Source organism: Gymnoscopelus braueri (genome assembly GCF_963280865.1).
Source record: "Gymnoscopelus braueri genome assembly, chromosome: 6".
In the NCBI taxonomy this organism is placed as follows: domain Eukaryota; kingdom Metazoa; phylum Chordata; class Actinopteri; order Myctophiformes; family Myctophidae; genus Gymnoscopelus; species Gymnoscopelus braueri.
In genome coordinates, this window is record NC_137607.1 from 49,535,411 (window position 1) to 49,562,745 (window position 27,335).

General features: G+C 43.5%; 1 protein-coding gene across 1 annotated transcript in view; it reads left to right on the plus strand.

The window, feature by feature from the left end:
* acbd6 (acyl-CoA binding domain containing 6) overlaps nt 1–24,781 on the plus strand; it is a 36,257-nt gene extending 11,476 nt beyond the window's left edge. Inside the window, exons 5-8 of the mRNA XM_080432009.1 lie at nt 1,187–1,292; nt 3,419–3,508; nt 20,608–20,638; nt 24,183–24,781. Coding sequence (XP_080288135.1) covers nt 1,187–1,292; nt 3,419–3,508; nt 20,608–20,638; nt 24,183–24,337 — 382 coding nt within the window. The 3' untranslated portion in view covers nt 24,338–24,781. The remainder of the gene's footprint in view (nt 1–1,186; nt 1,293–3,418; nt 3,509–20,607; nt 20,639–24,182) is intronic.
* Nucleotides 24,782–27,335: the final 2,554 nt, after the last annotated feature.

Sequence of the window (27,335 nt, forward strand, 5' to 3'; positions counted from 1 at the left end):
GAGTTTCTGTCAGACAATAGAGCATTAAATTCAATTAACCCATTCAAACCGGGAACGCATCATCTGTGTAACCACTTAAACCATTATTTTATACGTTGGCTATTCAAAAATAGCAGATATACAAGCTCATTGCGCGTCACTGAGTGAGCTTGTAGATCTGCTATTTTTGAAAAAAAATTAAAAATTGTGCAAGTCTTTGAATATGCTTATCTTTAAAGCAATGTTTTAAACTCAAATCTTTGCTTCTGGGTGTCCCTGGAACAACATAATTTCAGATCGGGGTCAGCGGCCAAATACATGTAATTTTGGGGGTCCTTGAGATGAAAAAGTTTGAGAACCACTGATATAGTAACATAAGTTTTTCAGAAAACTGTTAGGATTCTGGAGACATTTTGTAGAATCGGAACCTCAGGCCTTAATGGGTTAATCTGAACGGCCTTGCACAGCAAAGCGTAGGGAAGGGCATAAAACTCCTAAATGAGATTTAGCCCCTTCCCCCCACCCCCCGCTTATTCACCCCAATACCCCTGCACCCTGCCTCAACCCCTGGTGCTCATCCCATCCCTGCCCTGCCAGGAATGCCAGGAGGTGATTAGAGAGAGGGATGTAATCAGAGCTGGGGCAGGTGCGTGTGCACGCGCGTGCGTGTGTTTGAGGGTGGGGGTTGGGTGCCAGCTATCCCAAGGGATGTGGCACGTGCTTCCACAGTCTGAGTGTGAGAAAGGGAGTGTCTATGTTGTCTTGCATGTTTGTAGGCCTGTCACAATTATTACATCATTGCCTAATCGCAATTATGTTTTAAATAATCGTCATAATCATCTCCAAAAATGTCAAAAATAGCAGATCTACAAGCTTGTAGATAGGCTATTTCCACTATTGTTTATTTTTAAGTATACAGTAATTAAATGTGTTATTTGTCATATCTGCCCTGTGCAAACTGTTAACGAAGGCTAAAACAAAACAGAAATGTGTTTTTTATTCATAATGTTCCAATAATGTTCAACGACAGACACAATTAAATCGTTCATCACAATTATTTGAGCGACAATTAATCGCCAAGTAAAATGTCATAATCGTGACAGCCCTACATGCATTTTCCTTTCAACTGGGCCTGTTGGCGAACACCTGATGTATACTGTACTTCTACACATTGCATAGGCTAATTCTTTGTCTCTCTTTCACTCAGCGAAGAAGATAAGAACATCTTTGACTACTGCAGAGAAAATAATATCGACCATATCAGCAAGGCCATCAATTCCCAGAAAGTGGAAGTCAATGCTAAAGATGAAGAGGTAACTTTGGGGGGAAAGTCCTTAACATCAGATGTTTCTTTGTGAAATTGTCACCGTGACAAACTGAGATGAATATGGCTAATTCTGCTTGAGTAGCTTCTTACCATAACAACTTCCTTTAATTAACTTTGATTGCCATAACATAATCGCTAAGTCTAATGATCTTCAACAAATCAAAGCATTATACAGTAGTATTATATAGTTGTATAGTGGGTGTGTAATGTGTTTGTCTAAATGTTCTAAGCCACTTCTACGACCACGTGGTGTTTTCTGTTTTGACCCTGAGATCTATTCATCTGCTTTTGAGTCATCCCTCAGCGGCGTCTCCTCTCTTTCATCACAGCCATCTTTTACATGAGGAGTCAGTTACTGGATGAGTCAAAGGCTAGATGGTTGAGGCAGAGAACACCACTACTACTATACTGCTGTTGGCAATTTTGTTCTACTCATCTGCTGTTCAGTATGAACACCAGCAGAGGGCAGTGGTGAAGTTCCACATCAGCAAGAAGCCTGGTCTAGTCTTCACAGTTTAAGGGAGGGAGGGTGAGAGAACAACACAGAGAAAAGTGGAAAAGAAACAAAAGAGTGTGTTTCTCACAGAAGTGTATGTGTGCGTGTGCGCAGTGCATTAGTGTTACTTTAGCCAGCTGCCGGTCGGAGCCTGTCTTTCATGGCTGCTTGTAGCCGCTAATCTCTAGATAAATAAACTTGCAACTTAAGACGGGAGCTGCCTCTGTCCTCCACAATAGAATAGAAGTTTGAATTCCGCCTACTAGAAATAACAGAATGGAACATTTTGGTCTAAAGAGCTTAACATTTGTAACCTGTAGCTTAACATTCCAGAATAGAATAGCTTTTTCGGCCTCAATCAAAAGAGACCGGCTTCCAGCGGAAGCTGAAGTAGTGTCCAAGAACGGAAAGTTTCTGTCAATGGGCTCACAATACTGGATATTGAAATATTGGTCTCCAATAGGCCCCAATCGCTGAAGCAGCCAGATAGGCCTCATTTAAAAGTTAGTGCGTGCAGTTCAGTCAGTGCTAGAAGCTCTGTCCGATATATTCCAAGTTTGTTCTGGGCTGTGATGAAAATGTGAATAACGGTCAGCAACAGCAGCACACCTGGCGTCGAGCGAGTGAGAGAGAGAGAGAGAGAGGGAGAAAGACGGGAACCTATTGGTATTCTGGCCCGCCTCATAAATATCCATTCTAACATGCAGCCATGGTGATCAATATGATTTAAGCAACAGAATAGGACTTAGGGAGTTTGCTTTACCTAATTGGCCTCACTGAAAAATGAGCTTGTGTGGTTTTATTAGAACAAGGCGCTTGGAGCTAAGGAGGGGTGTGTGTGTGTGTGTGTGTGTGTGTGTGTGTGTGTGTGTGTGTGTGTGTGTGTGTGTGTGTGTGTGTGTGTGTGTGTGTGTGTGTGTGTGTGTGTGTGTGTGTGTGTGTGTGTGTGTGTGTGTGTGTGTGTGTGTGTGTGTGTGTGTGTGTGTGTGTGTGTGTGTGTGTGTGTGTGAGCGTGCGTGCGTGCGTGCGTGCGTGCGCGTTGGGGGGGGTTGCTGATCAAGAGGCTAGTACTCTCGTTTTGTCCAGAGTCTCCCATCAATCAAGCCCTAAAGACTGTGTGCCAGTTTCTGCAATTTGTCCTGGAGCTCCTGGTCTACTGTATGCCTGACCACCACCAGCCTTCCCCTGCTTTACACACACACACACACACACACACACACACACACACACACACACACACACACACACTGCTGCTGGCCCCAGCTCATTCTGTCAGCAGCTCGTTATGGAGCTGAGGTCTGAAGGCTCTGAGTTCTGAATTGTACTGCATAATTTATTTTTTCTGGAGGCTGAGAAACTGATTGAAGTCAAGTGAACTTTGTGGACCAGGAGTTTCCTTTCCTGTGTGATAGGCTGTGTTAGAGGGAGAGGAGGACGATGTGCTTTCTATTGTCCTGGGGAACATATCAGATTAACACACACACACACACGCACACACTTCATGTACTGTAGTATACTCAAAACTGAAATGTGCAATCAAATATTCACGTACAAGTTGAAATGTTTGCACACATCCTCTGGTATAATTTGATGTGATTGTCTCTGTTTGAGTATAGGGCCGGAATCTCCTGCACTGGGCTTGTGACAGAGGACATAAGGAGCTGGTTTCTCTATTGCTGCAGAACAAAGCTGACATCAACAGTCAGGTGAGCAGCGTCAATCCGTTTCCCTCTTTCTAACACATGCACACTTACACAGACACCTGCTCAGTCACCCCGCTAGAGTTACAGACAGACTTGCCCCCCAGACAGTGGTGGGTTCTACAGCATCCCCCCAGTGCCTGTCTTTGCCCCTCCAGCCCCTCTCAGGAGGTCAACTTTAATTCACTTTGTGGCACAGATAAATCCCCCAGGGCTTTAACCCACAGAGTTAGTAGGTAGCTAGCTAGCGCCTTGTTTAGCCTCCCCATGTTCAGCTGCATCGAGGCGACTTTGGCTTTGTCGGTAAGCTGGCTCAGCTGTGCATCGGCGAAATTAATACTGTGTTTGCCCCTGTGGCACGGTACTGTGCAGTCACCGGGCAGCACACAGAGGCTTTAACTGTAGGGCCGAATCAATTGGAAGTAATCAGGCAAATTGTTTTACATTACACAACCCACATAATCAGGACATTTCGCAAATGACTTTCTCTTTTGTGGTCATGTGTGGTCCTTTTGTTGTGTGTGCTGTCAGGAAGGGGGGATGAATTTCTGGACGGATGGCTCATAAAGACCACACAGTGGGCTAGCTAACTGTGAAACACTTTGCAGATGATATACAGCTTTATCAGGCTCGTGACAATAGAGGGGGAATGATGTCGAGATTGAACAGGTCCTTTTGGAAAGCAAGGCCTTTATACAGTCATGTATCTATCATTGAAATATGAATTAATCTCCCTTTATGTCAGGAGACGTCGCTGGTAAGGAACTATTCATCTTTGTCCAGGGCCTCATATACTGTAGGATAGTTGAATGTCACTAGGTTTCCCTTTATGCCTCAAATACTTTGTCTTAGTCTCTCTCCTCACTTCACGATCAGAGGACGTAGAAAGAAATTACCCATTGAGTTTCATCAAGTCTTTCCCTTCTTAAAAAATGTTTTCAAGCAAGCGTCTCTTAGTGGCATCATGGAAATTATAAAATCATGTTATTTAGGCTATTTGAGTACATTTCCACTTGAATATATCACAGTTTAATTCCCTCTCCACCTGCCTCTTGCCCAGGTGTCTGAGGTGTCTAGCCAGCTGCCTGAGGGTAAATCTGAATATTCAGGCAACTAGACTTGTGCAGCAGAGCTAATATGTAGAAGCAGATTTATGAGGTGGTGTGGGGGTGGCTGAGAAAAAATATAGCTAACTAAATCATACTGCACTGTCCCACTGCCAAATTATCCCACAATGTTAATCTCCCAGAACGATGTACATTATGCTCATTAGAACCCGTTTGAATGTTATTTTTGTTTTGTAGCCATGTTGCACTGATGTTGTTAAAATTGTGAGGTAACGTCTTGAATAAGAGAAAAGAATAATACATTTTGTTGGTTGATTTTGTATCATATATCATCAGTGATGCTACCCTTCAATAGTTCTGTGGATAAGAAAATGGCTTTCCCTGTGTGAGCGTTTTTGTTTTTGTGAGAAAAAGTATATGGGCTGTTTGCAGGCAGTCGGAGGGCCTCGTAATCTCTCTTGACCTCTACTAACTGCAGAGCGACCGGTAAATAAAGATCAAACATGATTTATGCTTAATTTGTTGATTAAAAAAGGCGGAGGACTTAAGTAAAAAAAAAAAAAAAAAAAACTATTATTTGCTCGGCGGTAGAGGAAAATCGTTTGAAATTAATCAACTGATTGTTTTAGAAAATTGTTCCAAAACCCTGGTAACCTGCATTAGCGCTCGTTTGATAGTTAATCCTGCCTGAAACAATAGGTAGCTGTGTATTTGAATACCCAGATCAGAACTCCACCACCTGTCAATAGCAGTGGTGGAATCTCCACCCCCCCCCCCCCAACCCCTCACCAAAGCACTGCTACATGTGGACCCCCACTCACCATATCACTGCTCTCTCAGCTAATGCGGCCAGAGAAAGTGGGGCAAATGAAGCTGAAGCAAGTGCTTTGTAGTGTGTAAATGAAGAGAATGAAGGCAGCCTTGGCAAACCGGACCTACTTTCTGTGTGATGGAATCTATGTAAGCCCATTAACTACACATTAGATTAGGTTTATTCTCTAGAAATTCCATCATATGAAGACCAATAAATGATCTAACCTGCATATTGAGACATTTGGAAATTCAAAATGCAGCCATTCAGAATGCAGAGAATTTTGTTTTTCAAAAGAATGTCAAAGGATTAAATTGGTAATGGGTAGCGATTGTGCCAGCAAACTGCTGTGGTACTTTAGGTGTCACGACCTGGCCTAAAGCTTAGGTTTGTGTGTCCTCTCCCCCTGTGGTAATTATGTGTCCAGACACAGTAATCCAACACCCACAGCTAAGTGGTGCGTACACGCAAACACAACATTTTCCTTTTCAGGTACAAATCCCTACCCATCCTCTCTAACCCTTCAGATGACTGTTTAAAACCAACAAACCGCCGGGTTACCATAGAAATATGCATTTATAGAAAGGCATGGCCAGTTGGAGGCAATTGGGAGTTGAATTGGGGGGCTTATGCTAGAGGTGTCTCTAGGCCAGGGCTTCCTGTTTCTGTGAGGGTCATGGATGGGCTAAGTGGGCTCTTATAATGTCAGCTTTAACCCATGAAGACCTGAGGCCGATTCTACAAATGTCTTCTAAATCAATTTTCTGAAAAACGTTTGTTGCTATGTCAGTGGTGCTCAAAACGTTTTCATGTCAAGGACCCCCCAAATTATGTCTATACGGCTGCGGACCCCATCTCAAAATATTTTGTCCCAGAAGGAAAGATTTCAGTAACTTTTAAAGCGAACATTTTTCACTTTAAAAGTATATATATATATTCAAGGATTTGACAGGACAGACAGGTTGACAATGAGGACAGACAGGTTGACAATGAGGACAGACAGGTTGACAATGAGGACAGACAGGTTGACAATGAGGACAGACAGGTTGACAATGAGGACACAGACAGGTTGACAATGAGGACACAGACAGGTTGACAATGAGGACAGACAGGTTGACAATGAGGACAGACAGGTTGACAATGAGGACAGACAGGTTGACAATGAGGACAGACAGGTTGACAATGAGGACACAGACAGGTTGACAAAGAGGACAGACAGGTTGACAATGAGGACAGACAGGTCGACAATGAGGACAGACAGGTCGACAATGAGGACAGACAGGTCGACAATGAGGACAGACAGGTCGACAATGAGGACAGACAGGTCGACAATGAGGACAGACAGGTTGACAATGAGGACAGACAGGTTGACAATGAGGACAGACAGGTCGACAATGAGGACAGACAGGTCGACAATGAGGACAGACAGGTTGACAATGAGGACAGACAGGTTGGCGCGTCACAATAACAGCGAGAGGAAAGGAACAACGATGTGAATGGAGTGCAGGGCTCATGTGCATGCATCTCCTCCAGACGCTCACATTTCACATCACCCCTTCGTTTTCCCTCCCCTCTTTCGTCCCTCCCTCCCTCCCTCCCTGTGTTTCTAACTTCTCTCGCTTTCTCCGTATCTCACTCTCCCCTCATCTTCCTCCCCTCTCCTCTGTCCCCTCCCCTCCCTCTCCTCCACTGTCCCCTCCTCTACTTTGTATTAAAACAACATGATCCATGAGGCGGGGTGGGCGACTCGCAGCACCGCTAATTCTAATTAATCCAGCGTGGTCGCGCGGCCGCGCCGGGCCCCAAGCGCTCCCAGTCTATCAGATAGAAATTCATAACTTAATTGAGGTCAGAGCCTCGAGCCGGCAGAACAAAAGTCTCCAGCCAGGACCAGCTAGATCAATAGTAATAAATATCTGACTGGGCAGCATAGGCCCGAGCAGCTAGAAAACACACAAACTAGTCGGCTGCCACATACACATGTGGACCACAGAGCTCACAAATACCTGCTTTGTGTGTCGCCGTCTGCGCTTTTGTGTGTCCGTCCGCCCCCGTCTGTGTGACTGAATGAACTCAGAGGTGGAGTGGATTTGTGATGCTATTGTAGCCTACTTTTTCTCTCCCAGGATACACACTCATTGATTTGTTATTGATGCGAGGTGGGATTCTGGGAGACATAGGTTCAGTGCCTGAGCACAGGTTCATCTGTCTGTAGTTGTTTTTTGTTGAAGATGGACCTGGACAGTAAAGGCGAGGTCGTATGACAGACTTGAACTTCTTGCATTCAGTGTGCAGGGAAGTGAAACTTCAGAGTTTGTAGGATTTATTGTTTGATGGAATAGTTTACTTTTGGTTGAACATTTTCAACATTTGGAGTGCCTGCTTGGTGGCACTGACCATTATGTTCCTTGTGAATCATGATGAGGTGAGTTATCCTGTCTCATGTCTTCCCTGTCTCTCTGCCCTCGTTTTGCTGTCTCTCCACACTCTTCTATCTAAAATAAAGCAGAAAGTGGCCAAAAGAAGAAATCTAAAAAAATTATAGTTGTTTTTTTGTCTTCAAAATGAGAACATCCACGATGGTGGATGTTTGCAAACCCTCTATTTTTCTTCTTATAATCATGATTATTAAATTATTAATGTTTGATGGAAAATACGTTTTCTTCATGTCGTTGTTGGTCTTTATTAAAATGATATGTAATGACCATTAATAAAAAATATTGTTCATCTATGAGCCTGATGGATGGAGAGATGGGTTGTACAGTGTTATATTAAACTTTGTGTAATGGTCAGGACAGGAGACAAGGTCAAGGTGCAACAGCTGACCAAATAAGGTGTTTGAAATTTCACAAGTTTCACGATTGCATAATTGTGATTACACAATTTTCATTTATATTATTTTAATTGTACACTACAGCCCTATTGTGTCGAGTTATCTTCCTATTAATCTCTCTCTCTCTCTCTCTCTCTCTCTCTCTCTCTCTCTGTATCACAGTCACAATACTTCAATATAATGCTTTGTAGTTTCTGTGTGTTTGGCTTTTTTCGAGTTGACCTCCCCGCGCTCCAGCACTCATGGCTTTCTCGTCTTTGTCCTCTACCTTGGTGTCAACTACTAGTGTGATTAAACGGGTAAACACGCATTCATACAAACACGTGCACGTGTGCACACACACACACACACTCACACGCACACACACACACACACACACACAAACACACACACACACACACACACACACACACACACACACACACACACACACACACACACACACACACACACACACACACACACACACACACACACACACACACACACACACACACACACACACACAGAGGCAACAACAGCGGCTGATTGAAATTCTATGGTGGAGGCATTATTACACGTTTGTATCCCGCCCCTTTCCCAGCACTGCCTCCTATAACTAATGGATCAGTCACCCAAGTCATAACAAATATCCAATGGGATTCGTCATAATGGTGTGTGTGATGTGTATTGTGTGTGTGTGTGTGTGTGTGTGTGCGCGTATGTGTGTGTGTGTGTGTGTGCGCGCGCGTGCGTGTGTGTGTGTGCGTGTACGGTTTTGTACTTTACCCCTGAAATGTATAGGGTGTAGGCCTATAAGAGAGAGAAGGAGGCAGGATAGGAGGTGAACCAGTAGAATAAGGGATGGGAGGAGAAGGTATCCAAATATACTATATACAATATATACACACTTCTCAGTGTTCATTTTAATTAAAATCAGAGTGTGTTCACATGTAACCTTATGGTTTAGTTACATTTGTAAACTCTCTGAGTTAAGGGCCATTCACATCCAGCATTATAACTAGAGCGATAACAACAAAATTATATATATATCGTTCACCACTGACTTTGTTATAGTTGTGGCGTGAACTCTGCCATCCACTTGACTTAGAACGATTTTTATATCGTTTATATATTTTTATATATTTAGAGTTATAGTTATCATGCTGGTGTGAACGGCCTTACTGTACATACGTATAGTGTGTGTCTGTGCGTCTGTATATACGTATTGTGTGTGTGCGCGTGCATACGCACGCGTCTCTACGTCTGCAGGAGGCAGCAGGGTATAAATGCAGGCAGGGTGATAACAGCTACAGCAGCCGGGGTCACAGTCTCTCGGCTCCCTGCCACATATTAATACTGGTCTCTAAGACACTCCCACACCTCAGTGCTCACATTAATACAGATATTTAAGAAGGCCAGCCCCGGCTTCCTCTTTTTAATAGGCCCAGTGACGGCCCAACTGTAATTTATTGCTCTCCTGCATTTTCAAGCTCGTGGATGTGTCTCCGCCTGCCTGCCTGCCTGCCTCTCTGCCAGTATGTGTGTATGCACTTAATGGCTTTGTATGCATCCGTTTCTGTGCATGTGCAGAGGTGGCACTATTTTCCTTTTCTTTAACACACAGTAAAATGCTGTGTTAATTTTAACTCTGAGAGTGCTCAAATATAACCGAATTGTGAGTGGATAAATGAACACTGAGGATTTTACTTTGCACTTTGCAGGACAGTTGACTAAATTCGCCCCGTCATAATTGAATACCTGGCCACTTTTTGAATGGTTCTTTAATTAAAGAACCACAAAATCGTGTTTTTGTTTGGTTCATGTCTTCTTGAAGTTTACAGATGAAATTCCTGGTAGTTTCTTGCACTCTGAATGAAATTAAATGTTATAATAATGCCAATTCACATGTGGTACGCACCCCAACTACTCTGCTATGTGGCACCCCCCACAATATGGTCTTCAGTCATAGCACTCAATGAAACCAGGCTTGATACAGGGCTTGGATGGGGTGATACAGGGCTTGGATGGGGTGTGATATCACATGCCGAACACCAATCAGAGCCTCACTAAAGGCATTGACATGCCTGCTGAGATAGAATGCAGGGCCGTTGAGTGATACAAAACAAGCGCTCCTCCATTATTCCCGACACCATGTGGGTCCCGTGAATGAGGAAGTGAATGGCTTGCAGTGCGTTTGGTAGGTGTGTTTGGATATTCTCTGTGGATACTCATTGGATTACCCACGTTCTGGAGGATCAAACGTACACGTATTCATAGATACTGGAATACTAAATGAGGACGAAAGATAGAGCAAAGATAAAGTACTGAAAATGTAATTTGGCGTCATTTTGGGGGAGAAGGATACTTAAAGGGATATTTCACTTTCAAAAAAACTTTGGGTCATTTTATCGTCTACTCAGGCTTTAGTGAGCCCCCCCGTTTTTAAGTTGCTGGATTCAGTATTTAGATATTTGATATTCATTTTACCAGACACGCCCCCTTCCTATACAAACCCATTATAACTTCAAACTCCATTTTTAACATGTTAGATTCATCAAAAGCACCCGTCCTTGGTTCTGGTGACTCACCCTGCCCTCCTAATACGCGAGGGGGCCGTGTTTTTTTGATTACTTTTTTCATTAATTTTTTTTTTTTTTTTATTGTATTGATTTTTTTTTATTTTCCCCCAAAAATATTAAAAATAAATGAAAAAAGCAATCGAAAAAACACGGCCCCCTCGCGTATTAGGAGGGCAGGGTTGAGTCACCAGAACCAAGGACGGGTGTTTTTGATGAATTTAACATGTTAAAAACTGAGTTTGAAGTTATAATGGGTTTGTGTAGGAAGGGGGCGTGTCTGACAAAATGAATAATCAAATATCTAAATACTGAATCAAGCAACTTAAAAACGGTCTGGGGGGCTCACAAAAGCCTGAGTAGACAATAAAATGACCCAAAGTTTTTTTGAAAGTGAAATATCCCTTTAACATTTGATTGACTATAGATATTTTCTGAGGATTTAAACCACACTAGGGGTCAAGTGGACAGGGACTTCAAAGCCAACCAATTAAGCAAACCAAATTTTAAACACTTGACAATTTATACAGCGCACCTGACCAACTCACAGGTTCATACTGTATGTGGTACGTTATGTACAGCTCGATGAAAGCTGTCGCTGTGTAGTGTTAAATGGCCCTTTCGGACCTAGATATAGTTATGAATCTGTAATACGAGCACTCAGAAAGGAGCCAATGACTTGACAGTAATAGTCGGGCGTAAAGAGCCATTCAAGCAGGTAACGGTCCTCTTAGCCATCATCAGCTGTTGTTTTGTTCTTATTGGGCACTCAGTGTGCGTTTGCCTACACTCAACTATTTGATTTCCATCGTTCTTAACCGTCCACATAAATTGTCGGGAGCATTAAAGCTGTCCTCGACCGCTTGCAGACGAACAGGGAGGAGGGGAAATAGAGAGAGTGAGCGTGGGGGATACAGACAGAGAAAGAGAGAGAGAGAGAGAAAGATGAGGAGAGAGAATAAACAAAGTAAGTGTTTTTCCTTCCATCAGTCTTTGGCGGTACTCAGCTTTATGAGTCCCTCACTCCAAATGCCTCAGCCCACAGGCTCTCCCTGCCTGCCCGGGCCATTGATTTTCATATTACACTCTTTTATGTATTTATTTATTTAATATATTTCTTTTTAAACATCATCGATGAGCCACGGGAGGACAGGCTGGACTCCGGGCGATGTTAATTTTCAGTCTAACCCTCTTCCACTCTCCTCGCTGATGACTTAATGGAGGCTAAGGTGTCCCATGGGAAAAAGCAAAGCCTGCATGGCGGGGGGAGGAGGAGGAGGCAGGAGGAAGGAGGAAGGAGGGAGGAAGCTGCATGGGAAGCGGATAAAGTGAGACAATGAATGAGTGAATAGGAAGGAGACAGAAGTGAGGAAAATAAACAGAAGACCAGATACATTTAGAAAGAAAGAGATTTGAGAAAGATGTTGATGAAGAAGTGAAGCTGGTTTAGCTCGCTAAACCTGTGCGTGCGGACGAATGGTAATGGAGATTTAGACGAGAGAGTGACCCATTAAGACCTGGAACGCATCTGTGTCGCTTTTTGATTTGAGCTAAAAAGCATTATTTTACACTTTAGCTATTCAAAAATAGCAGATATACAAGCTCACACTATGAGCTTGTAGATCTGCTATTTTTGAAAAATAGTGAAAATGTGTGAAAATCTTTGAATATATATTATTTTAAAGTGAACATTTTAACTCAAATCTTTGCTTCTGGGGGGTCCCTGGCTGGAACAAAGTATTTTGAGATGGGGGTCCGTGGCCGAATACATATCATTTTGGGGGTCCTTGACATGAAAGAGTTGGAACACCACTGATATAGAAACGTACGTTTTTCAGAATGCTGTTGGGATTTAGACGACATTTGTAGAATCGGCTTCAGGTGTTAATGGGTTAAGGTGCTTCACCAGTAATGTTTACTCGTGCTGTCACTGGCCTGTCCCACACAGTCATATATTCTCACTGTTCATTTATCAATTTGTTACACATTGTATAAATGTAACCAAATGGACCCGTATGGGATTTGACTGTGCACACGGTGCTGTAAGACTATAGTTTTGGGACAGGACGACCTATGTTGTGTAGCACATACATACAGCCAGGCAGGCAAGGGGGGTCGGCCCGGGCAACTGAAGGACAGTTCCTGGGTGTAGGGGGGTGCAGGGCGGTGAGTGTGGCGTCAAGCTAATTTGCCCGTGGGTGGCGTGGCTCACACGCGCTGAGTGGCAGGCAAGGTTAACTCTCCCTGCTCAGAGAGGGGACCCCAGATTCAATTAGGGCTGGCCCCTGTCTGCTGATCCTTTTAACACTGGGACCTCCCCAGCTCACACACACACACACACACACACACACACACACACACACACACACACACACACACACACACACACACACACACACACACACGAGAGGGAGAAGTACACATAAACAACATACACAAATGCATGAACGCAAACCTAGATAGGGTAGAAAAACTGATGCAGCACAGGGTAAACATACAGAAACACACGCGCACACACACACACACACACCAATGCAAACATAAACACAAACGCAGAGTTACACACAGGCAAGTGGGAAGATTGTTAGCAAATTATATAGCTACAATCTGATACATTGAGTACATGTCTCTCCAGTGTGGTGTGGTACAGTTACTGTACCCTAACCCTTCCAAATTAACACGTTTTTTGTGCTGTGTACAGTAAATGTTTGGCTATAGCCAGGACACAGTGAAGGAGTGTCCTCTATCTCTCTGATCTTCATGCTGCTGTCTGATTAATGGCACCTGCTCATCATAATGCTATCTCTCGTGATCTGCATATGAATGGTTCCCAGTCAGCTATCGATTACTCCCCTTCACCAGGCCCTTCATCCCAACATACACACTCCCTGGAGACAACAACTCTCTCTCTCTCTCTCTCTCTCTCTCTCTCTCTCTCTCTCTCTCTCTCTCTCTCTCTCTCTCTCTCTCTCTCTCTCTCAGTCTTCCCGGTTCTCTGTCTGTCTGTCACTGGCTTTCCTTCTTCCCGTCTTTTCTCTCCACTGACTTGTTCTAATTTTCTGCCCCGCCCCTCTCACCTACCCCCCTCCCCCCCTCTCCCTCATCCACTGTCATTATAAAAGTCAGCAGCATTGATCATAAATCATAATTGCTTATCCATTTCTACCACTTGTTTAATGTTGCTGTCAAAGACGGATAGGGGGGGCAGGTTGATAGATGGATAACAGAGACGGATAGGCAGACAGAGAGAGACAATGGAACAGAGAGGCAACAGAGAGAGAAGTGGGTGAAAAGAGAGTGTGTGTTATTTTTAGAAGGGGGTGGGGGGGGGTAAATTAAGTTGGGATGGAGAGAATGGTGTTCAAGGGAGAGAAATCCCCAAATGGCTTTCAGAACACCTACTGTACCATATGCCCAGAGCTTTTGGCAGTTGGACTGGATTGATGTGATTTGAAAACAAGAAAGCTTTTAGTGTCCATGGGCAGCAGACACACACACACACACACACACACACACACACACACACACACACACACACACACACACACACACACACACACACACACACACACACACACACACACACACACACACGCGTACGAACATGCAAATGCGCGTGTGCACACACACACACACACACACACACACACACACACACACACACACATAGACCTCTCTTAGGTTTCATATGTTGCAGCAGACTCTACAGATGGTGACAGATTTGACAGAGCTTTACCCTCAAGCCACAGTCTCTTATCCGGTTCGGACACAGACACAGAGTAAAATCCTCAGCATTAATCTAACTGAGAGTGTACGTACAAATGTAACCAATTTGGTTACCTTTGTACACTCCCAGAGTTTTTTTCTTTATGTGGTGGACTTGAGGGACCTATGTGTCCCATCTCTAATGTAATTTAGTCCATCCTGTATGCTGTCCTCAATCGTGCCACTTTACAGCTCTCACATCAGATGTGGCTGAAAACGGCATGGTGCAAACTTGATAGGACTCACTCATCATGGCCACTTAGGCTATGTTATCTGACAGATGTGAGGAGGCCAGTGCCTGAACAGCACTTTCCAGGACTTTTTTAGTTTTTGTCTTAGTGATTCTGTGTGTTCATCTGAGCAGAGCTGCAGACGTTGTCTTATGTCTGCCTCTTTCTCTCTATTCCTCTTTGTCTGGCCATTGCTGCAATCTCCTAATTTGGGATAATCTGACTGAAGAAGCCTCCAAAGGCTAACACTAAGTGAACCTATTGATAGACTCAAGTGTATGCATGGATGCAAGGCAGGGTTGCCAGATCTGCTTATTATAATTTCCCCGCAAGATTTTATTTGAAAATAGCCGATGTATATGTTAAAGTGCTCATGTGGCCCATAGTCGCTTCTTTTGGGCTGGTTTTCCTAGACCTGGTTGCTTGTTTCTCTCACAGAATCTGGCAACACTGGCAAGTACACACATACGCTCGCACACTCCTTGCTTACTCTCTCACAATTTCTCGTCCTCTTTCCCATATATAAATACAGAGTGTGATCTTACAATAAATGTGCGAAGTCTCTATACATCTGTACGTCCGCCTGTAGTTCACGTATCTGAAGAACCGTCCGACCTAGCGTCTTCAAACTCAGACAACCCGAGGGAGTGCAGTGTCCGACGCCGAGTTGGTCGGCTAGGCAGTTGTCCAGAACCGCCGATCCGACCGATCCGCCCATTTATAGGCATATAAAGAGATCCGGTTGTCCAGAACCGCAGATCCGGCCACTATGCAATATGACCATATGGGACCGACCGACTTCTTCAAACTCGGCGTGCGAGGACTTAGGGAGTGCGGTCGATACGACCAATAGGCCCATATATGTCCATATGTAGATCCAGTTGTCCAGAACCGCCGATCCTACCGATATGCCTATATATGGCCATTTGCCTAATGAAGAACTACGTCGGCGAAACGTTGCGCCATTATATAAAAATAATTGGGACCTTTTAACCTAGTTTACGGATGTTTTCTTTTAACCTTTTGCATATATGGGAATATACTGATGACTTCAGGGATATCCATGTATGGGTATAAAAGGGAAAAGGACAGACAGATATAGAGATCTCCACATTTGGACACAAAAGGGACACAGAATGACAGACGGGTACAACGGATACTCTGACAATGGGTACAAAGGGTATTGCATTCCCAGTTTGCATCATTACCGATATGCATCGTGCCCAAGTTTGACCTGTTAGGCATAACGGTAAAAAGAGGAGACTGCGTTGCATCTCCCTGACTCACTCTTTCTCCTTCATTATGCATCACATCATCTCTATGGTGGAAATGATAGATTTGTGCGAGTTGAATTCCACAGGAAATGTGGCAATCGTACAAATAAATATGTACTGTATACTGTAATATTCCATGCTGCTCCTAAACATATTGGCTCACTCCATTAGTGTGCTGCACGGTGCCGGATCTTTCCTCCAGCTATTGTGCAGCACCTTGCTTTATTGAGCCCTACACACTGACATCAAGCCCAGCGTTTCTGCAACGCAAGGGGAAACTTTGGATGACATGTAGAAGGCAGAGGTTTGGTCTGACATGCCTCCATAATGGGATAGGGGACAGCAAGATGCACACAAGTGAAAAATGCTATGGTAGCTGACTGTAGGTATGTGCATACATACATACATACATGGAAAGACTCTCTCTCTCTCTCTCTCTCTCTCTCTCTCTCTCTCTCTCTCTCTCTCTCTCTCTCTCTCTCTCTCTCTCTCTCTCTCTCTCTCTCTCTCTCTCTCTCTCTCTCTCTCTCTCTCTCTCTCTCTCTCTCTCTCTCTCTGGCTGCTTCCAAAGTAAATGGGAGACAATCCAATTTCTTGTGATTCCATCAAGCCCCCTCCTGGATCTCAGAGCATTAGGGAAGGCTGAGAGGACGGCATGCTGACCCTTCACATGCACTCATGCAGGAGGCATGCACTCCCCACATGCATTCAGATGCGCATACACACACATTATATATAGTGAAACCCATACTTCTAGATGCTTCAAAATCCATATTTGTTGACAATGGCTTTTTGTGAACAATTTGCTGTAGTCAATATAGGCTGAACTGACATCCTTTGCTATGTGCATCTTGTGGATCTTTTGCTTCGGTATTATACAGTGTGTGTACGCATGTGTTTCTGTGTGTATCTGTCCACTGGTGTCTAAATGCGCTTTGTGTGAATGGCTATGTTGTGTGTGTGTGTGTGTGTGTGTGTGTGTGTGTGTGTGTGTGTGTGTGTGTGTGTGTGTGTGTGTGTGTGTGTGTGTGTGTGTGTGTGTGTGTGTGTGTGTGTGTGTGTGTGTGTGTGTGTGTGTGTGTGTGTGTGTGTGTGTGTGTGTGTGTGTGTGTGGTCTAACGTCTGGGGGCTAACGTCAGATTAGCGCTAGCTGCAGATTAGGGCTTAAACCCCTTACACTTTAATTATAACTGTATATGTTTATGTGCATCAAGGTCTCTCACTTGGCCTCAGCTGTAAACATCTGTCACACTGTCCCATCTTATAGAGTTGGCCGCGACTATGTTTTCGCCCCTGTCCTGTTTGTGTCCGTCCATCTGTGAGCAGCTAATCTTCGGCACCGTTGGACCGATCGGCATGCACGCCTACTCCTTTGAGTCCAAGTAAAAACCTCTGCCCCAAATTTCTCACATCTGCCTGTTATAACGCCACCAGGTGATCATGTGATCAAGACGGATCTGTCCCGATTTTTCATATTTCATCCTGATTGGCTAAGATTGGCTCCTAAAGTTTGCAGGAATGCCCCGTTTTGAACAAAAAGACTCAAATCATGAACGCAGTGTCCGATTGCCATGAAACTTTGCACGCACATTTCCGCTAGGCCAAGGAAGACATGCCACCCTATTTTTTTTTTATTGGCCTCATGGTGGCGCTATAACAGGCAGATTTCTGTGAGCAGCTAATCTCCGGCACCGTTGGACCGATCGGAGTGAAACTTTACACGCATACTCCTTGGTGGCCAAGTAAAAAGCACATTTCTCACATTGGCCTGTTATAGCGCCACTAGGAGGCTGATTTTTGCTAAATATATTTTTTTAGAATTCTCCTACAGATTTTGTCCAAACATCACGCACATTGGTACATATTATTGTATGCTCCAATTTTTCTAGTTTAAACTTTTTCTTTTACAAAATATTGGTCAAAATAAAAGTAATCGTGGTCTAGATAGGACTGTGTAGGACTGTAAAAAATCAGGATCAGTATCGGACCCAAACATGTGGCATCGGTTGGGCTCTACTCTTCAGCGTAGGCATGTAATCAGTATTTTACCATGAAGACAATGATCAAATGAGTGTTTGTGTTTTTTTACCCATACGTTGTCTACATGCTATTTAATTATTTAGTTGAAAACCTTTACACATCAGCAATAACATATTAAAAGTATACAGTAAATCGATTCCAATCAAAGTTTCGTCCAGATGTACAAGCTCAACAAAGTGACGCATTGCGACGTGTTGTGGGCTTGCAGATATTCCCCAATTGTTTATAATGTTTTGAAAATGGCGGCTGTAACGACATGCCCAAAATAGGGGTGCCATTTTGAAAGTGGTTAAGTTGAAAGGCAGATGTGATGTGTATGTACACATTGCCACGCGTACGTAAGTGACTATAGGTTGCAATTTGGCTGGCAACACTGTTGTCAGTGAGTGTTTTTTGTCCTGAGCAAACTATGGCACGCGTTTCCACCTGCGCTTGATCTGCATCGATGCTCTGTGATCCACCCAGAGGGAATAGCGGGCTCTAATCCAATCAGCATGTCTCTGAAGTGCGGCCCCTCAGAGAGAGAGAAACGCAACAATAGGACCATTCTACACACTATAGGACCTGCCAGGGAGGAGAGGAGAGCAGAATGGCCTTAATCCATTCAATCCGGGAACGCATTTTGGATTTCTTTGGCTATTCAAAAATAACGGATCTACAAGCTCATAGTGCGGCACATGAGCTTGTAGATCTGCTATTTTTGAAAAATCATGAAGATTTGTGCAAATCTTTGAATGTATATTATTTTTAAGCATACGTTTGTAACTCAAATCTTTGCTTCTGGAGGTCCCTGGAACAACAGTGTTTGCTTATATATTCAAAGATTTGCACACATTTTCAAAAATAGCAGATCTCATATGAGCTTGTAGATCTGCTATTTTTGAATAGCCAAAGAAATCTAAATTGATTAGTTCCCGGATTGAATGGGTTAAGGCTACATAGTAAAGTCCTGAGTTTGAATTGAACTCCCTTACGGGTCTATTTTTACACTCTTGAGTTAAATTAACACTCGACTCTGTCGCTACTGTGTAGCGACAGAGGAAAGAGGGATGAAGATGGCGAGGAGCTATTGGAAAGACAGAAGACCAGAGGAGATGATAAGTAGGAGGATGGGCAGAAGAGGAAAGGAGGGATTGGAAGGAGAAAGGGAAGGAAGAGGTAGGAGACGAGGAGGAACTGGCAATAAAGAAATAGAAGAGGAAGATAAAAGACGGGAACGGGAGAGGAGGAAATGGAAGGGAAGAGGAGGAGGAGGAGGTGGAGGAGGAGGGTGATGGATGTGAAAGTATAGAGCAACAAACCAGAGGAGGAGGTGCTGCCTCACACAGAAACACCACGTGAGGATATGATATTAAAGGGGTAAAGGTGGAAAGACTAATGAATAATTTGGCTATAACAAAGATATTAACTCCTGTACAGTACTGCAGCCATGGTGACATTTTACTGCATAGGAAGAAAATGCTGCTCGCTGGTTAGGTTTTAATCTTGTCTCTGAGAATTGGAAACTCTTGTGCTTAGTTCAGTAGGGGGTCTTCTACTCAGATTAGAGGCAACAACATGACCATTTATCATCATTATGGGAGGACGGGACAGCCCTGAGTGGTGATTAAGAACTGAATTTTGTGTTGATGATGCCTGTCATCCATTGTGTACGAGACACACATATACACAAATATATTATATGTGTACCTGTCACCCCATGGCCTTGAATATCATTGCTGTTCAAAAGGCGTACACACGCGCACACACGCACACACACACACACACACACACACACACACACACACACACACACACACACACACACACACACATGACAGCCGTTCTCTGTCCTTTGTCCCTGAGCTATGCGTCGAGGTCACATAGCATCCATGGTTAATTAATTTAGCATGTTATAAGACCTCCCCACCCCCACCCACGCAGCCAGCCCCACAGGTCAGGGCCTCTCACCGTGTCCCAGCCAACAGAAACTATTTTGCCAGCTGATAACCGACATGTTTGTGGTGCAAACGATTGGAGCAATGCAAGATTAGGTTCGAGACCCGCCTCTAGTGTCAGTCCTGTGTCGGCGGAGAAGCGGCTATGACAGCAGCCTGGAACTGCAGATGCAGGATTTGGATCCTTGGGCTGGGTCTGGTAATGGACTGAAGGACGGGTCATTGGAGTTGGCTCCACATTATGCCCTAGTGTCCAGTTCCAACTCACAGTCAGGACAGTACGAACTGAAAGTCAACTACAAATTGAATGGTTTTAATCACGGGTCACATGGTTGTGAGATCAATATCTAATCTTTTCACATAATCCTCCCTTTGGTTCAGTAAAATCATGGTTTCTCTTGTCTGCAACAAACAAAGATTGCTATTTTTTCTTTAAATTTATTGTAATTCTAATAGTTTAATATTTTTGCAATTGACCGCCAGGACATTATTTGCCGTTTCTTTGCCCTCTGGAAACTGTACATTTTGCTTGTTACAAGAATAGTTTGGCTCTGTTGAAGACAATTCTGTGTTTTCTATTTTCTTTACAGGATGATGAAGGACAGACAGCACTACATTATGGTAAGAAGGCTTTTTTATTACCTTATTCTCGGTCAAAGGTCCTTAATACCTAAATTAGTTTAATGACGAAGATCTTAAATTGAAAGCGAAAATCATGGCCAACGTTATTTATTCAGTAGATTATCGAGTCAGATTGAAGCATCATCAATTTGTCAACTATGGACTTAACTTAAATACTACTTGTATGCCTTAAAAATTGTGAATTATGCTTTGTTTCAAGTTTGTACTCTAATATACACTTTATTAAAAGCAGGTGTGACTTGTTTCAATTCGTAGAACTCTCATTTTGGAACTAAACCTTTTCCACATACATATCACACTGACTATACCTCTGGTTCTTAACGTGGATTCTGAGGACGCCCAGGGGTCCTTGATGGGGTTCCAGGGGGTCCTCAGCTAATTGATAGTTAGGAACCAAATAGACCCTTATGGTTCTGTAAATCCATAAAAGGAACCAAATGAAAACCAAAGATGAAAAAAAAAATAGTAATTTATCAAATGGGGGTCCGTGGCCTTGAAATGAAAAAGGTTGAGAATCACTTGACTCTACAATTTTTTGGTTTTCGTTGTGCTTGTGTTTCTGTAAATAGCTGAAATACTGTATAGTTGTTTTCTCTCTCTTTGGTCCTCTGTTTCTCTATTGTTGTCTCTCTCTCTCTTTATTGTTCTCTCTGTCTCTATTGTTCTCTCTCTCTCTCTCTCTCTCTCTCTCTCTCTCTCTCTCTCTCTCTCTCTGTGTCCTCTGTTTCTCTATCGTTCTTTCTCTCTCTGTCCTCTTTTTCTCAGGCCTCTGTTCTACAGTTGCTATTTCAGGTGCATTTCATCCATCAGAGTCTCTCCCATTCCTTCCCGTTTCCATCTCTCTGTGTCAGTTCGTGCACATGTGTGTACTATGTGCACTTTGTGCGTGTGTGTGTGTGTGTGTGTGTGTGTGTGTGTGTGTGTGTGTGTGTGTGTGTGTGTGTGTGTGTGTGTGTGTGTGTGTATGTGTGTGAGTGTGTGTAATAATCACCAGGCCTCCCAGAGGAAATCAACAGTGCTCCTCAGACTCCCCTGACCCCCTCATGCCCCACTACACACAACTCCCTGAGGGGCGGTACCTGTGTGTGTGTGTGTGTGTGTGTGTGTGTGTGTGTGTGTGTGTGTGTGTGTGTGTGTGTGTGTGTGTGTGTGTGTGTGTGTGTGTGTGTGTGTGTGTGTGTGTGTGTGTGTGTGTGTGTGTGTGTGTGTGTGTGTGTGTGTGTGTGTGTGTGTGTGTGTGTTGTTTCACCATCTGTCCCCCAGCTTGGTGACTTCATGGTGGGCACGCGTCATATCGCCCACTTGTCTCAAGATACACAGATACTCACATACGATCACAGCATATCACGTGCACACATGCACATCACTCATAAACACACGCATGCATGCACATAATTTATGCCTGCAAAAAGAAAAAAAACACACAAACGCACACACATCGCTCACACACAAAGCTGAGGAAACCCTAAGGATGGGGCATAAAAAGATGACTAATAAACATAAGCGATGAACTCCAGGAGACAAATAGCAGAGAATGAAAATTCATTCCCACCTCTCTTTGCACAGGGCCACAGTCACTGGGAAGTGATTAATCGAGGGTTTACTGCTCACCATAAATTGTTCTCCTCCTCTATCGCTCCCCCGAGGGCCACACGCTTTTTACAGCCCAAGGCCTTGGCGAGACACCCGCCACGCGTGCACACACACACACACACACACACACACACACACACACACACACACACACACACACACACACACACACACACACACACACACACACACACACACACACACACACACACACACACACACACACACACACATTTAGATTACTGTACTTGTGAGGACAATCAACATTTTAGGAAGCCGGTTTAATGAATGCCATCTTTAAAATTTTGTATATTCGTAACCCTGACCCTAAAATGTTAAATAGCAGATCAACAAGCTCTCAACGTGTCAACACGTGGAGAGCTTGTAGATCAGCTGTTTTCAGTGTGTGACACTGGCGTGCAACCAAGTTCAAATCTAGACATAACTCCATCCATTACCCCTAAACTTAACCTCTAAATGTCTAATCCTAAACATAACCTGAATCTGTTCCTAATTTTAAGATTAACTCTAGTAAAAATATATTTTTTAACCATAAAACAGCCATTTCTCTTGTAAGGACCAAGAAAATTGTCCTCACAATGTCTGTTTCTCAAATTCTGCTATACTCCTGGGGACATTTGGCTCTCACTAGTATAGTAGCACAAGTACACACACACACACACACACACACACACACACACACACACACACACACACACACACACACACACACACACACACACACACACACACACACACACACACACACACACACACACACACACACACAGAGAGAGAGCTGGCTGAATAAAACGCTGAGAGGAACGAGAGGAGGAACAAGATGACAAGGGTAGCTGGAAGAATAAGCCTGGGTTTTATTAGCTGATGTAGAAAGACAACTAGATCTGGCCGTCTCCTGCATATAAATATGTAGTTGTGTATGCATTATATTTACACGTGCACATACACATACACACACACACACACACACACTCAACTGTGTAGTCACATCGCACATTCAAATGTATCCTCTCTCTCTCTCTCTCTCTCTCTCTCTCTCTCTCTCTCTCTCTCTCTCTCTGCCAGCCACCTCTGGGCATGAGGTTAAGAGGCCTGGCTGTCAATCAGTGTGGCTGCTGACATCAGCGATCATGGCGGAGCACAGAGACTGCTCTTTAAGAGGAGTGAGCGATTGACACAGTTAGAGGAGAGCACTCAGAGAGCGAGAGAGAGAGAGAGAGAGAGAGAGAGGAGGGGTGCATGGAGGGCTAGAGGTGCATCAGCAAAGCAAAGGACCCGCTAACTGGGTTAAGAAAGTGCAAGCCCCTCTTCTCCACTGTTATATCCAGATAAGAGAGGCCCCTTTTAGCGGCGCACAAATTGCCAATGGGGCAGAAATAAAGTGTTTGAGGCAACCGCAGGGTCCGGGGCCATGTCACTGCCGGGGGCCTGCAGATGGGCTTTTCATTAAGTGCCGGGGACTATACATAGTGTATCAAACTACGATATAGTGATAATAAACTAATGAAGCAAATTCATTCAACCCTCCTATTGAAACAATAATCTGTTTTATCACAGAACCGTCAGACTGAAATCTTAAAGGAAACCCTGAACCTCGCAAGATATACGGTATATCATGGGGTTAGAAGACATTTTCGAGTTATGTTGATCCATGAGTGGGTTTTATGCTGAACACTTATGCTCTTTTTTCAACACCATTCCGCAGACAATCACGCCTGGGAGCTGCACAGTACGACCGCGGTCATGTTCCGCTTGCCACTGAGCAAATGTTGGATTAGGTGTCTTTGCCCTAGGGCAATATATTGGCATGTTTTGATGTTTTGCCCCCCTAATTTGTTCTCTATTCTTTCCTTTGTTCCTCCCCATCCCTTCTCTCCCCTACCCCACTCTCCTGACCTCTCTCCTGTAGCATCAGCATGTGAATTTGCAGACATTGTGGAGCTCCTGCTGAAAGCCGGAGCTGACCCGTCCATCAAAGATCTTGAGGGCTCCCTCCCCGAGGAGGTCACTGAATCCAGTGCCATCTCCTCTCTCCTGCGCCAGTACACCGCTCCTAAAGGCTAGGCACCCCTCCCCATCCGGCCTATACCCCTAGTTCCAGTCCTATAGCCCTAACCGCTGCCCTGTTCAAACCAAACCCCCCGAACCCTCTTTTAGCCCTCGAGAGACTCTTCAGCCCCACCGGCTAGACCTGGGTTCAAGTGTTTTAGTTCAAGTGATTTGATTCCACTACAAATGCTTTAAGTGCATTTTTATTTACCTCATTGGCAACTTGTGTGAACATTGCCCCCTCCCACCCAATTCTATCAGTTACTGTACATGGAAATCGTGCACATCAAATGTTTATATAAGAATAAACATACATATAATACATAAAGGGCTTACCCAGGTCCAAAACTTCCGCCCATTTCTTCAGTCTTGGTCAGCCCTCTCTGGCCTTTAAAATTATTAGTCATTACATTGCTCTGTTACATTCCATTACAAGGAGTGCATAGATTTTTTGTCATTTATCGCAATTAAAGTCTAAAACAAAGAGCAAACCCTGCTTCCATCTGGTTTCTTTTTTGCTTTCCTTTCTGGTGCAAACTGGCAGTATTTTCCTAGGTCTGATTAAAGCATCGATAGGTTGCCCGTAAAATAACAGACAAATTGGTTTCAGATTATTCCTGTGAAATCGGTATCAAAAAGTATTGTCTAGTATATTATACACGTTTCTGCAAGATAATTCAATTCTTAATGGTAAATCATTAATGATCTAAAACCAATTGTATCAAATGACCCTAAACTGTATCCTTCAAAATTGATGCAAATAATTATTTATTAACTACTACTACTACTGGCCAACCATCCACCCCATACTCACACGTCTATGGTCCATACTGTAAACACAACCGCATTGCCCTCCATAACCTGACCTGGCTCTATTATGTCACTTAAGAAAGATCTGGATGTTCTCCAAATAACCAACACATAGGCTGCCTCCAAATCTACTTTACTTGTCCTAAAGCCCCTCTCAGCACATTCTCTCTGTACTGACTCCTCTTCAGCACGCACACACACACACCCGCGTGCGAGCGTGCACACACACGTACACACACACACGATGAGAATACACTAAATCTAGAGCCTAGCTCTTCTTCATAAAGCGGGAAAAACAAAACAATAGACAAAGTATAATCCTATCTCTCTCCCCTCCTGCTCTCTCACACTTGCTGACATGCTCTCTCCCCTCCTCTCTCCCTTACTTTGCTTTCTGCGAATCATAAGGGATTAGATAACTGTCTCAAAAATGTCCGGTTTGGTTTCTGTCACAGACGGTCAGAAATGTCATAGATCCCTGTCAGTTAGCAGTAGATAGACATTGGTAGTCTGTAGCATCAATTCAAATTAAGTTTGTATCTGTTCTTCTTAAGGCAACTCCGCACCAAACAGACTCGTCCAGACTATTGCAGACTACTCCAGACTGCAACAGACTGGTATTCGGTTGGCAAAAGTTGCCATTTAAGTCTGTCAGCCGACTGGCCATTCATGTGCTAATTTGACTTTTAGCCTGTCAGCGTTGCCAGGTCTGCTTATTATAAGCGACTTTGGGCTTGTTTCCCTGCAAAGCCACTTAGGGATGTTCCCAGCGTTTTTTCTTCACTGACGTGCAGTGGTGTAAAGTAACTAGTACATTTACTCAAGTACTGTACTTAAGTACAATTTTGAGGTACTTTTACTTTACTGGAGTATTTCCAATTGTCTATACTTGTACTCCACAACAATTATTTGAAATGTTTAGTTACTAGTTACTTTGCAGATATAAATCATTATGAAACATACATTAACCACTTTAGCCCTATTTTATACCTATAAGCTATTTGAAAATATCAGATCTACAAGCTCACAACGTGTTGCGCGATGCACGCGTTCTGAGCTTGTAGATCTGCTATTTTCAAACATTTTTGTATTTTTACTTTTGGTACTTTAAGTACATTTTTATACCAATACTTTAGTACTTTTACTCAAGTAAATGTTGAATTCCGGACTTTTACTTGTAACAGACTCAGAGTACATCTATTGCATTCAAGCCTGGAATTTCGTCATTTTAGGGGCAAGGCCACTTGGCCTTTGGTGTTGTAATTTTTTGGAGGGCACAAAGGCCCTGCCCGGCCTTCCTGCCAGGGCAGGAAGGCCATCCAAAAAAATAATAAAGATTTTTAAGTCCAAAAATGATTTTTAAGTCCACGGAAATAATGCATTTAACTTGAAGGTTAAGGATGATTGTATTTTAATATATTATAAGAATAGTATAACTATCTGTGAAATATTACCCATTTATTTCACAAAATAATGTGTTGGCAAATGACCAATATTTAGTTATATAGGTCTCAATATGTCACATTCAGCCCTGGACTTCACTGACTGAAGTAGGGGTCACATTAATCACATTAGATTCACAGAATGTATTTTACCCACAAGTTATTTTCATTCAAATGAAATGTGAATGAACTTGCACTAATAATGACTTTAGTTGATTTTTCACTCTTTAAAATATAGTATTTCTTAATTATTAATAATTACAGCTTGTAGATTGGCTATTTTCACGATTTTAAATGGTTTTTAAATAATAATAAAAAAGGAACATACAAGATTTCCACCCGACAGCCATAATATATAGCCAATATATGGTTCTGTATCAGTATATGAGTCCGTTTTTGCAGATTTCATTCTAATTGGCTACTATGCCTGAATATGAATTTCATGAGCCTGGGTAGGTCACCCTGGCTTGGCGGAGATATGCCCTGTAGCACACTCCGCACAGCAGCAGCAGCAGCAGGTGAAAGCAATTCACTTAATTGCTCGTTCTCTCTCTCCCTCTTTCCGTCTCCTCAATCTCTCGCTCGCTCTTTCTCTCTCAATCTTTCACTCTCCCTTTTTTCCTCTCCCTCTGTCTCTCCCTCTCTCTTTCTTTCCTTCTCTCTCTGCCGCTTTTTACCTCGCTCTTTCTCCCTCCCTCCGTTTCTCTCTCCGTCTCTCCCTTTCTTTCTCCCTCCCGCTTTCTCCGTTCCTCTCTCTCCCT